General features: G+C 45.5%; 2 protein-coding genes across 2 annotated transcripts in view; one reads left to right on the forward strand and one right to left on the reverse strand.

Annotated features, from left to right (window-relative positions):
• DLAT (dihydrolipoamide S-acetyltransferase) overlaps positions 1-7,135 on the forward strand; it is a 10,552-nt gene extending 3,417 nt beyond the window's left edge. Inside the window, exons 6-13 of the mRNA XM_025207614.1 lie at positions 1,372-1,525; positions 1,752-1,819; positions 2,851-2,952; positions 3,354-3,461; positions 4,074-4,189; positions 4,479-4,641; positions 4,823-4,959; positions 5,510-7,135. Coding sequence (XP_025063399.1) covers positions 1,372-1,525; positions 1,752-1,819; positions 2,851-2,952; positions 3,354-3,461; positions 4,074-4,189; positions 4,479-4,641; positions 4,823-4,959; positions 5,510-5,639 — 978 coding nt within the window. The 3' untranslated portion in view covers positions 5,640-7,135. The remainder of the gene's footprint in view (positions 1-1,371; positions 1,526-1,751; positions 1,820-2,850; positions 2,953-3,353; positions 3,462-4,073; positions 4,190-4,478; positions 4,642-4,822; positions 4,960-5,509) is intronic.
• Positions 7,136-7,853: 718 nt separating this feature from the next.
• PIH1D2 (PIH1 domain containing 2) lies at positions 7,854-11,110 on the reverse strand. Its single transcript, XM_006026646.3, has 3 exons — positions 10,471-11,110; positions 9,861-10,132; positions 7,854-9,146 (listed from the first exon to the last, which is right to left on the reverse strand). Exons 1-3 carry the CDS (start codon positions 10,784-10,786, stop codon positions 9,000-9,002), a joined length of 735 nt encoding a protein of 244 aa, XP_006026708.1. The 5' UTR covers positions 10,787-11,110; the 3' UTR covers positions 7,854-8,999.
• Between the last annotated feature and the right edge of the window lie 6 nt (positions 11,111-11,116).

An 11,116-nucleotide genomic window follows, 5' to 3' on the forward strand; every position in this document is an offset into this window, starting at 1 on the left:
GGTAGGAGCGAGCACCACTTCCCTTGGAAGTTGGTTCCAGCTCCTAGCTGCCATGACTGTGAAGTAGCGCCTCCTGATACCTAGCTTGAATCTACTCTTGATCAACTTATGAATGTTATTCCTCATTACTTTTGGTAGTGCTAGGGGGGAACAGGGACTCTCCCATAGCCTACTGGTCCCCCTTGGCCAGTTCGTAGACGGCCACCAGATCCCCTCAGCCTTCTCTTGTGGAGGCTGAACAGGTTCAGGTCCCGTAGCCTCTCCTCGTAGGGCCTGCCTTGCTGCCCCCAATCATGCGAGTGGCCCTCCTCTGGACTCTCTCAATGCTGCCCACATCCCTCCTGAGGTGTGGCGCCCAGAACTGGACGCAGTACTCCAACTGAGGCCTGACCAGTGTCACATAGAGGGGGAGGATCACCTCCCTGGACCTGCTCGTGATGCATCTGTGGATGCATGACAAGGTGCAGTTAGCCTTCCTTTGGCGGCCCATGTTCATTTTGGAATCAGTAATGACTCCAAGATCCTTTTCTGCCTCTGTGCTGGCTAGAAGGGAGTTCCCCAGCCTGTAGGTCTGCTGCTGGTTCTTCTTCCCAGGTGCAGTACCTTGCACTTGTCAGTATTGAATCCCATCCTGTTCTCATCCGCCCACCCCTGTAACCTGTCTAGATCTAGTTGCAGCCTGTCCCTCTCCTTCAGCATGCCCACTTCTCCCCACATTTTATTGTCATCCGCGAATTTGACCAGGGTGCTTTTCACCCCCTCGTCCAAGTTGCTGATGAAGATGTTGAATAGTGCGGGCCTGAGGACTGAGCCCTGGGGGACCCCACTGCCCACGTCCCTCCAGGTCGAAAATTATCCATCCACCACCACTCTCTGGGTGCGGCCCTCCAGCCAATTAGTGACCCATCTGACTGTGTAGGCATCGACACCACAGTCGCTTAATTTCTTAATGAGAATGGGGTGAGAGACAGTGTCTAAGGCCTTCTTAAAGTCCAGAAAGACTACGTCCACTGCTACCCCTGCATCTAAGGATTTTGTGACTTGGTCGTAGAAGGCCACCAGGTTGGTCTGACAGGACCTGCCTCGAATGAACCTATGTTGGTTGCCCCTGAGCATAGTCTCCTCTGCTGGTCCCTCGCAGATGTGCTCCTGGATAATTTTCTCAAAGAGCTTCCTCATCTTAAAAATTGCACCACAGTTGCAACCCAGGCTCTCTTTGATTTTCCATTTATGGAGTAGGCATCTGCATTTTCCATGAAGTAATCAGATGCCTCTGTCCTCTTCATGTGTTGAATGCTGTAGTGAAGCTACTTTGAGGTGTTAGCTAAGTGCCTGTGAAGCTGATGGTTTTGTGTGACCTGTTCTTTTAAGATGGCAGCAGCTCCTGCTCTGGCCCAGCCTGTTGCTCCTTCGTCTCCAGCAGCATCTGCACCTGTGGCTGCTGCGCGTGGAGGACGAGTGATAGCTAGCCCCCTGGCAAAGAAACTGGCAGAAGAAAGAGGAATTGACCTTGCGCAGGTGAAAGGTTAGTTGTTCCTCCCATTGCTTTTGTCACCCAAGTGTTTGCCTTGCTTAAATATGTGGTTAGGTGTCCCTTCCCTCCCACTGTGCTGGAGATGTGTTTAAAACAAAAATCAGAGCCCGGCATCCAATGGCTGTGCTGAGCAATGCAGTCAGAATGGTCATTTTAACTTCTTCCCCAATGGGATGTTGCTTAAAATCCTCTTGTGTTTCCCTTGTCTCTTCACCAGGTACTGGACCAGATGGTAGAATCACAAAGAAAGATGTTGAGTCATTCGTGCCTCCAAAGGTTGCTCCTGTGAGTAGAATTTGCATTTGTGAGAATTTAGCAACATTATTGATCTTATAATAGTTAGTGCAGTGGAATCTATTGAAAGCTGTTGATAGCTATAACTGTCACTTGAAGGATGGGTCTCTGGAGGAGACTGACATTTGTGATTGTGTTGATGGCTGCACGGTTCTGAACGCCAGATCTGAAAGTGCTGAGGAACCAACATCTGTAGGATTTCAAAAGCATGAAGCAAGGTGGTTTCTTAACTTGCTTGTGCAATGCAACACCAGTGTGACAAGTTTTCTCTCCAGGTTTTTATATATTTCCTCATCACTGTGGCTTCAGAGCACCTTATGATGGTGTGCAACTGCAGTTGAATTAATGCAGCCAAGGAGAAACAGTTCAGAGAAAAGGCATGACTTTAAACTGAAAGTATGGTGCAGTCAGCCCCATTTAGTCCTTGTCAGTAGAGTTTGACCTTGCCTTCCATTCCAGCACATAGTAATGTGTATTTATAGAGCAACCGCCTCCTTCCCCCTCCAGGCACAAACCCCACTGAAACAAGATACTCCCATTGGGGAGGGGATGAGAGAACCAATATCAGTCATGTTGCTCAAGGCATTACTTGAAGCCACTAATTCCTCTGATGAAATTCTCTCCAGCTAAATCAGAGTAGGCTTTGCCCGTCACAATAGGCTTTGCCTATCACTAACATATTGCCCATCTTCCTTGGACTATATATGTGTGTGTGTGTGTGTGTACAGTTTTAATATGGCCCCAAACTGCACATTCTGGTAGAATATTACTGAGACCTTAACCTTGGGGGTGGAAATCTTTGAGGAAGAAAGGGTAGGAAGTGCCCTCTGCTTACTAGGAAGGGAGGGACGGGGACTAGAAGAAGCAATGGCAGGTCTCAAGACTCTTATTTTCCACACAGTAGTATTCATGAAAGTTGTCCTCAGTGCTGAGATTTGCTTCCGATGTTGATTTGTCCTCCCAACGCCCGAGCTGATGTTCAAGCAATGATTGATTGATTGTCTGTGTCTCCTTGCCTCCAGGCCCCGGAAGCAGTAGCAGCTCCCGCAGCTGCTGCAGTTCCGACTGTGGCAGCACCTCCCACAGGGGTCTTCACGGATATCCCTCTCAGCAATGTCCGGAGGGTAAGAAGCTTGCTTTCTCATTTTGTCTTTGGGTGTGCGAGTGTATCCAGAAATACAGCACTGATCATTGGGGGTTAGAGCTTCTTGGAAATCCTTTTGATTCCCCAAGACTAACATCTTTCTCAGACTGCCAGAACTTCAAGCTTTCCCGCTGTCCCTGCTTCTCTGTCCATTTCTTTCCTCTGTCTCCCAAAAGCCTAGAACAGAGGTATACGTCCTAGTTGATTAAAACTACAGAATCCATGGATTCACCCGTGGACTATTGTCTGATGCTTAGTGGCCTTTAGAAAGAGCGTTGGAGGTATTTGGGACTGCCAGGACAGCTCTGCTTCTGCTGTGTCTGGGAACTTGTTTTACAAAGTGTGTTGTGCTGTAGTGACTTCCTGTTTGCTTTCCTTAAGGTCATTGCTCAGCGTCTCATGCAGTCCAAACAAACAATACCTCACTACTATCTCTCCATTGATGTAAACATGGGAGAAATATTGGTGCTCAGAAAAGAACTCAATCAGGTAAAAACCTCTGGGGGGTTGTGGTGTGGGTGTGAGCGATGGGCCACCTGCTGATCAGCTGTTATTACAAGACTCCTGGGCTGTTCTTTGGTGATGTGCCAGCTTGGCTTGGAAAGCATAGGCTCCTTGCACAGCTGGCATGTGCTGCTCCTTCTCACCAGTTCTGGATCTTTTTTATGGCAGAGTGGAAAAGGTCTCATTCAGAAGCTGCCTGCTGCATGCTTTGACTTTCTCAAGCTTGTGCTGTGCTCCAGCCATGCATTACTTGGGCCTCAGTGAGCTAGTAGGGTAAATAGCGAGGACCTACATGTAAGCAAACCTTAAGTGAAAATAAAATGTGCCCCCAGCGTGAATGCGGAGTGGAAGGAAGGGAGTGAGTGCAGCTGCCTTAAGCCCACGTAATGCTTTCCAGTGTTCCTGCTTCGTACAGCTGTGCCAAATCAACTGTGACAGCTACAGAGTGGGTGGAAACACAGCATCTCTCTGAGATATTCTGCCTTTAAATGCAATGCTGCAGGGCAGCAAGTGTGCAGGCTAATTTGGTTTTTACGGTGACAAGTTCATTTTTCTGGTAAATTGCTGACATTTCAATCCTCTGTATGATCTGTGCAGGAGGTTGTGAAGGATGTTAAGCTTTCTGTCAATGACTTCATCATTAAAGCTTCAGCTCTGGCATGTTTGAAGGTGCCTGAAGCAAATTCCTCGTGGATGGACACAGTTATTAGGCAGTAAGTACATGGTTCAAGCAACTGTATTTTTTTTTTCTTTTTTTACTTTCAGTATGATGTTAACAGGGAAATCAGGGTGATTGCTCACTGCTGGTGAGAATGGGAACAGCTTACGTTTAAGGGGCTAGCACTGATGTTTTAAAATGTCTTTTTAAAATGCCTTTGTGAGTAAGGCCTGGTGGTAGACTTTCAGGCAGGAAGAGTGGCTGTTAACTTAGAGTGGCAGTGGCACTTCCTTCTGTGTATCCTGCTAGAGTGAACCAGGCTCTGTCCCCATTGTGTCTTGCAGAAATCATGTAGTGGATGTTAGCATTGCAGTGAGTACTCCTGCTGGGCTCATAACCCCCATTGTGTTCAATGCGCACATAAAGGGACTGGCTTCTATTAATAAAGATGTTGTTTCTTTGGCAACTAAAGCACGAGAAGGTAAACTTCAGCCACACGAATTTCAGGTGAGGAACCCAGAGTGTTTGTAACAACTGCAGCTCTGATTGTGTTCCTGATTATAGGAAATTGTTTTCAGTTTTTCTTGTGTGACTTAGGAACTGACCTGTCTATTCCTTGATGTGCTTAAAGCCATATGAAATGACCTCTCCAAAGTTCTGTATATTAACATGCACTTATGTCTTCTAGGGAGGCACTTTCACAGTTTCCAATTTAGGAATGTATGGGATTAAGAATTTCTCTGCCATAATCAATCCACCGCAAGCTTGTATTCTGGCAGTTGGTACATCTGAGAAAAGGCTGGTGCCAGCAGATAATGAGAAAGGGTAAGCATTAATTTAAAAGCTTAGACATTAAGATCTCACATTCCATTGACATTGGAATAACTGTCAGTGTCCAGCCGCCCCATTGGATGACCAGTGCTTTGCAGTGTCTGTGCCACTCTTGCTATGGGTTAGTTGTCAAATTAGAGTACAGTCATACGACTTAAATGCTCGTTCCCATGAAAGGCCCCATGGGTGGTGATCTTCCTGCCCTGCATATATATTACCGAGAGCATGAGCTGGCAGACCCAGAGTGAGGTTTTACTGTAACTAGGTCTGCGTTTGTATAAAGAATCTGATCTGTGTGTTCCAAAAGAACACCAAAAGGTGCTGCTAACTTGTAGGAAAGGAGGTGTATGATCTGCTTTGTCATGTAGATCACTTATTACCGGCCTTTGGAGAAGTGTGAATGTAGAACTGAGCACTACAGTATTAACGCCCTTTGGTATTTGAGGTAAAAGTCCTGGGTGTTGGATCAGTGTTGCTGGTAAGCAGATAGCCACTAGTTGATTTTGCAGAGTACCAAATCTTGGGACTCCCTTTCTTTCCCCAGATTTGACGTGGCCAGCATGATGTCGGTAACGCTTAGTTGTGATCACCGAGTTGTGGACGGAGCAGTCGGAGCCCAGTGGCTTGCTGAGTTCAAGAAGTTCCTTGAAAAGCCAACAACCATGCTGCTATAATCTGACCATGCAACCAAGACTTTCCTAGGCCACATTCATTTCTAAATGAGCTATTTATATTTCAGTGTTTAGACTCCTCTTAAACAAATGTTCCTTTTTTATTTTAAATATATATATATATTCACTGGTAATTTTTATTACCAGTCTGTACAGATAAATAGTTTGCAAAAAGGCTTTACAAAGCAATGGAGCAATGCTGTATTTTATACAGTCAATGATCTTGCAAACTTCTTTCCAAAAAGGTCAAGTGTCCTGGATTTAAAATTATGTGAGCAGGGTATGCTTTGTCATAATTTTGTCCTAATTGAGGGGGAAAGTGGTGGGAACATGCCCAGTTAATTGGTGATCTCTTGTGTTCTCAAAAGTAGGAGACCTAGATCTGTTCACGGGAGTCCCTAGAAGCTGAAATCTACAGCCTATTACAAAAATGTGTTCCACTGGTGATCTGTTCTCCTGCTAATATTAGTGAGAGCAGCAGGTGCGCTGCGGGAGGAATAGACCTCTTGGAATAACTTCTCACAGGGTGAAGTGTTTTGCATTTCAAAGGCTCTTGGGAGTTCAGCACTGGTTCAGATTTTACCAGCTACATGGACCCTTTTAGAGCACTTTAAGGCAAACAGAAACTGTAGAGTCAGCTCTTTTAAGTGCTACGGAGAATGTGCCCCCTTCTTTGGATTTTAACTCGTATGCATTTTTATATGAACTCCATTGTCTTAAATGGCTTTCCCATTGCTTAGTTCCCAATATATTCTGTTGCAGTGGAAATGCTTGTTTTGCCTAAGGGTCAGGAGAATGTGTGTTGAAATGTGTATTGACATATGCAATTGGGCCATCAGGAATCATTTACATGACAGCTTGGAGGTCTGAAAAGTGATTTTCGGGTGTCCTTGATGTGGGAGGCTTTAAGACTAGTAGAAGAGTCAGGTAGTGCTGTTGTGACATGGAATGTCTCTTGTCCCAGCGTCAGGAAACTGCAGAATGTGCTGTCTGTGTATATATTGTATGTAAACGGCTTTAAATGGTTCTCCATTGGGCTTGTGTTCAAATACACTAATCACTGGGTCCTGCAAAGGGGGGCAGGGTGCATAGGTGAACACTCCTAAATTCCACTTTCCAAATAGAAATGTTAATGTAAAGAGAAGGATTGTAGAGTTGATCAGCAACATGACCAGTAGGAAAATTTGAAGAAGAGAGGGAAGCTGACCTGATCCCTTCCACACTGCATTAAGTTCTGTCTCCTCCAGCGTTGTGCTACAGAATCCACAAAACATAATGCTGAAAGAATATTTTGTGGAAATTAAATATTTTTGTGACCACTATTTAATGTTCTACTCAGTTAATTGCAGTGATGCCTAATTTTATTGGTTGGGTTTAAAAAAAAACAAAAACAAACCCATGTGATTGCAATTAAGTTTAATAATGATTTAATTATCCCTGTTCCAGACTCTAGTGAACCTGTGTGTTCCATTAAATGTTTGGAATTGGCAGACTACTAAGAATTGTTTCAGTGCTTTTTCTGTTCATTAATGCATGTAGTTTACCTCCCCTGCTCTAATGCTCACACTGTCAAAACCGTTGTCCTGCTCTGGTTTGATGGACACAACTTATATTGTTAACCTTTAACTTCCAGTTCTCAGTGGGGCAGTGCAGTCTCTGACAAAGCATTGTCGGGTAGCTCTAGACTGATTTGCTTCAGACTCTAGTGCTAGACTTTGCATGATTTGCCTGCTGTTTAAAATGTCTGCGTAAGGAACTTCTGGACGCTTTCATTACCCTCTTCCTCGTAATCCGAACATTAACCAACCCAGGAGCTAACTAAAGGAGGACAATTCCAGCAAATGCCCAACTGGGAAGCTTGCTGGCATAACAGAATGGTCCATTCAGGTATACGAGTATCCCTGGCTTCGGGTTGCGTGCAGCATTCTGCGGTTCCCTATCCACCCTGCAAATGAGGCAGCTCAGAGTAAAGCCCTTTTTCTCATTCGGAATTCTTAATTAAGTATAGAAAATAAAATGCAGTTGTTAGATGCAATCTAATTGTCTCAGAACAAAAGGAGAGGAAAGTTAGGAGTAAACAGCTGTTCAAATGAAATACAATGATACCTTTAACTTGTGTGTTCCATTTTCTAATCTGGTTTTAAACATTGTTCCTGTGCTGTACTGTTCTGCTGCAGTTCGCAAAAGGAATGTGGTATAAAGTTGCCAAACAAACAATCAAGAAATAGATGTTTTATTTCCTCATTTAGAGAAACTGGAAAATGACCCTGTAGTACATCAGGAGGTCATTTATCTTCAGAAGAAAACTGATTTTTGTATTTCCCTTTCTCAACCACCACAGAACCGATTTTCATCACTCGCATTTTAGTTGGTTTATGCTCTTTCTGAATGCTACCTAGTATCTTAGACCCCTTTCCTAGATGCTGGGCTGCTTTAATGGTGACATCTTCACTCACAGGTATTTCTGAGTTCTGTTATTCATGGGCAGCCTGTGTGTATGTGTGGGGGTCAGGCAGCGCAGTGACAGATAGAAGGAGAAATTAAAGCAGCAGATCAGGCTGGGACCATGGGGCACAGTAGCTGATCAGGCAGGGGAAGGGGATCAGAGTGGCACTTAAGATACAGGGCTAATCTGTGGCATGCATGCCAAAAAGGCTGGCCCCTAGTGCTGTAAACAATCCATCTCTGAACTGGCAAGATAGTTCTGGGGCACTGCTGTTCTGTTGTCTAGCTTTGAGATCACAACATGCTTGATAAGGAGTAGGTTAAGGCTCATCCTCTCAGCACAGCTCCCCATAGCCCTCAGCCATTTAGGCAGCCAACAGCTGAATAGGCTATTCTTTTTTAAGTTAAAAAATATCCCCTGTGGAATGCCATGGAACAAAAGCAGGAAGCTTGTATTTTTGTCTCTCCTAGGCCTCTTCAGTCTATTAATGAAAAAGCTTTGGGTCCAGCATCTTTAACTGCATTAAATCTACTTTTTTAAGAGGAAAAAATGCTGGTGGGAGCAGCTAGGGGAATGGATAGAACATTTCTTCAAAGATAAGTCTCTTTTCTTATGAGGAAACCAAATTATATAGCAAGGTTTGTATGTAGATGATTTTAATTAGTATTACATGTATTAAAATAAATGTTGTGAATAACCCTTCAATGCTTACAACTTTTAGGAAGAATTAAAAAAAAAAAAAACAACTTTAACACTCCAATCTCTTTAGACTAAGGCTACCTGTTCTGTTTGTACCCTACATTATATTGCTCTTTAACATTTAAATAGGAACAGATTCCTAGAAGAGTGATAACAATTTGTATCCAGTGGTAAGAGATCTGCCATCGACCTTCCCATCCTTAAAAAACCTGCTGCCCCTAATGTTCTGTCTGGGAAACTGGCATTGTGATCAGCAACACACGCTTCCCTTTGTCGAATGTGGCTGTAGCTGCTTCTTCATTGATTAACTCTGGCAGATCCAGCTGTAATCTGTATTTCTCGGGAACCTCGATGACTAGATCATCCTAAAAGAGGCAAATAAAAATACTCAGTAATGCAGGCCCTTAATAGTCTCAATTAGAAGTGAAGGGGGATCCTGTAGATGTGCAGCAAGGCTGCTTCGATATCCTGTAAATCCACTTCAATGGAGCAAATTCGATTAATCGAGTCTGCTGGAGCACAGAAATTAACGTGATGCAGCAGCCTCCAGCATCATGCGTATCAGCGTCCCTGCAATGAAAAATGGCAGCGGGGTTCGATGAGCTTTAGTTCAAACTGCCCTGCTGCATTTTTCAGTGCAGGGATGCTGATACACGTGACAGTTGGGCATTTTTAATTATTGCGGCTTGCTAATTAAAGCACCCCCCCCCTTCCCGGAGCACATCTGTAATGCCCAAAGGTTTTCTGGGAATGTTTAGAATCAACTGAGAGAAGACACGAGGTTATCATCATCCCCAAGGGATGACAAGGTCAAACAGTCACAAACTCCTCCAAGACCATTTCAGGCTGGACATAAGGAAGAACTTCTTTACAGTCCAAGCCCCAAGGCCTGGAACAGGCTGCTGCCAGAGGTGGTGCAAGCACCTACTCTGGACTCCTTTAAGAGTCAATTGGACGTTTATCTTGCTGGGATCCTGTGACCCCAGCTGACTTCCTGCCCTGGGACAGGGGGCTGGACTCTGATCTTCCGAGGTCCCTTGCAGCCCCGATGTCTGTGAAGTCATTTCTGTTCAACTTGCCTTTGACATGCTCAGGTCACATTCTGAAATGGAGATAACTTTCGGCAGTTCAACCTTCAGTTCAATCTTTATGGGTTTCTTGTTAGTATCTGGCACGACGGTCAATTCATAGAGTGGTGCGCCGAGTTCTTCCGGCACCTCTGTACTGGCAATCTCCTCTATCAGAGGCACTTGAGACGGCGTGACTTCCTCCTCCAGCAGGAGCGTAGCATCATGGCTCTCCTCTGCTTTTGCCCTGTGTATCAGCTGGTCAAGTGTCAGCCCTTTCCCATCTGAAAAATGTTTTACTGAAGTTATTCTTTCATTTCTAAGAGGCTCTTGTTGTAGGCTGTAACTAATCTAACCCCAAGCGACAGAACTGTGCCATTGCTAAATGTAAGTTTTGCAATCAGGAACTCAGCAGCTTGGGCTGGTAACTTAACTACTTGTATGTAAGTGGTTTGGCATTTAAAGCTTCCACCAGGATCAAGCTTGAAGCTCAACCAAGACTGGCTTCAACCACCTGTTGATTTCTGAGAGTGGGAACCGGCTTTTATAAACTGATCTGGCAGGGGCTGCACTGAAGGGGGGAGCTGAGCCTCTCTCCCATCTCGTGCCGCCACCTACTCACCCCTCCTCGCCTGCTCCTGGAGACATGGTCCTGGTGTCTGCCCTCTTCTCAGACTCTCCCTCATCCTTTCCAGGCTCCCTTTCAGTTTGAACGGTGCAATGTGGTAGGCATACGACAAAGTGAGGCTGTAACGCTCCTCGATGAATTTAAGTGTCAGCCGGATCAGCTGGTCCAGTTCTGCTCCGTTCTCTTCTCCCCTCTGAAGAACGTGGGGGTTGTACGCGACATCCACCACGCTGTAAGGCTCTAAAAAACAGCGAGTGACACCAGCGTGAAGCGCTTGCTCAGCAGGAGCTCGTTTCATTGACCCTCGCATCACCCCGTCCTGTCCCACCCCCCCCCAAATTAAAATAATTAGTTGTATCTTTCACTCTTCCGTCCCACAGGGTGGGAGCTATTAGTTAACCGCGTGGGCCTTTAGACCCGTATCCCCCGGAGCAGATACAGACAGACAGGAGCGTGTTTCAGAAAACCGACTTGTAGACAATACCGATCCAGCCAAGTGTTTGTCACTCGGGGATTAAAAAAGTTCATCTAACACGGGACGGGGGGAGGTTTCAGCCGGGGGTACGCGTGCCCCTGGGGACGGCCTCGGGGGGCCGCCGGGACCCCCAGGCTCGTCGGCTGGCCGCCCGCCGGGGGCACG

This window comes from Alligator sinensis, unplaced genomic scaffold, assembly GCF_000455745.1.
Source record: "Alligator sinensis unplaced genomic scaffold, ASM45574v1 scaffold1241_1, whole genome shotgun sequence".
NCBI classification, from domain to species: domain Eukaryota; kingdom Metazoa; phylum Chordata; order Crocodylia; family Alligatoridae; genus Alligator; species Alligator sinensis.

Coding starts and splice junctions, on each gene's coding strand:
- PIH1D2 (XM_006026646.3), bottom strand. CDS start 10,786: ATGCGAGGGTCAATGAAACGAGCTCCTGCTGAGCAAGCGCTTCACGCT. Junction 10,133..10,470: donor CCAGGAGCAGGCGAGGAGGG/GTGAGTAGGTGG, acceptor AACATTTTTCAG/ATGGGAAAGGGCTGACACTT. Junction 9,147..9,860: donor GTGACCTGAGCATGTCAAAG/GCAAGTTGAACA, acceptor TGCCTCTTTTAG/GATGATCTAGTCATCGAGGT.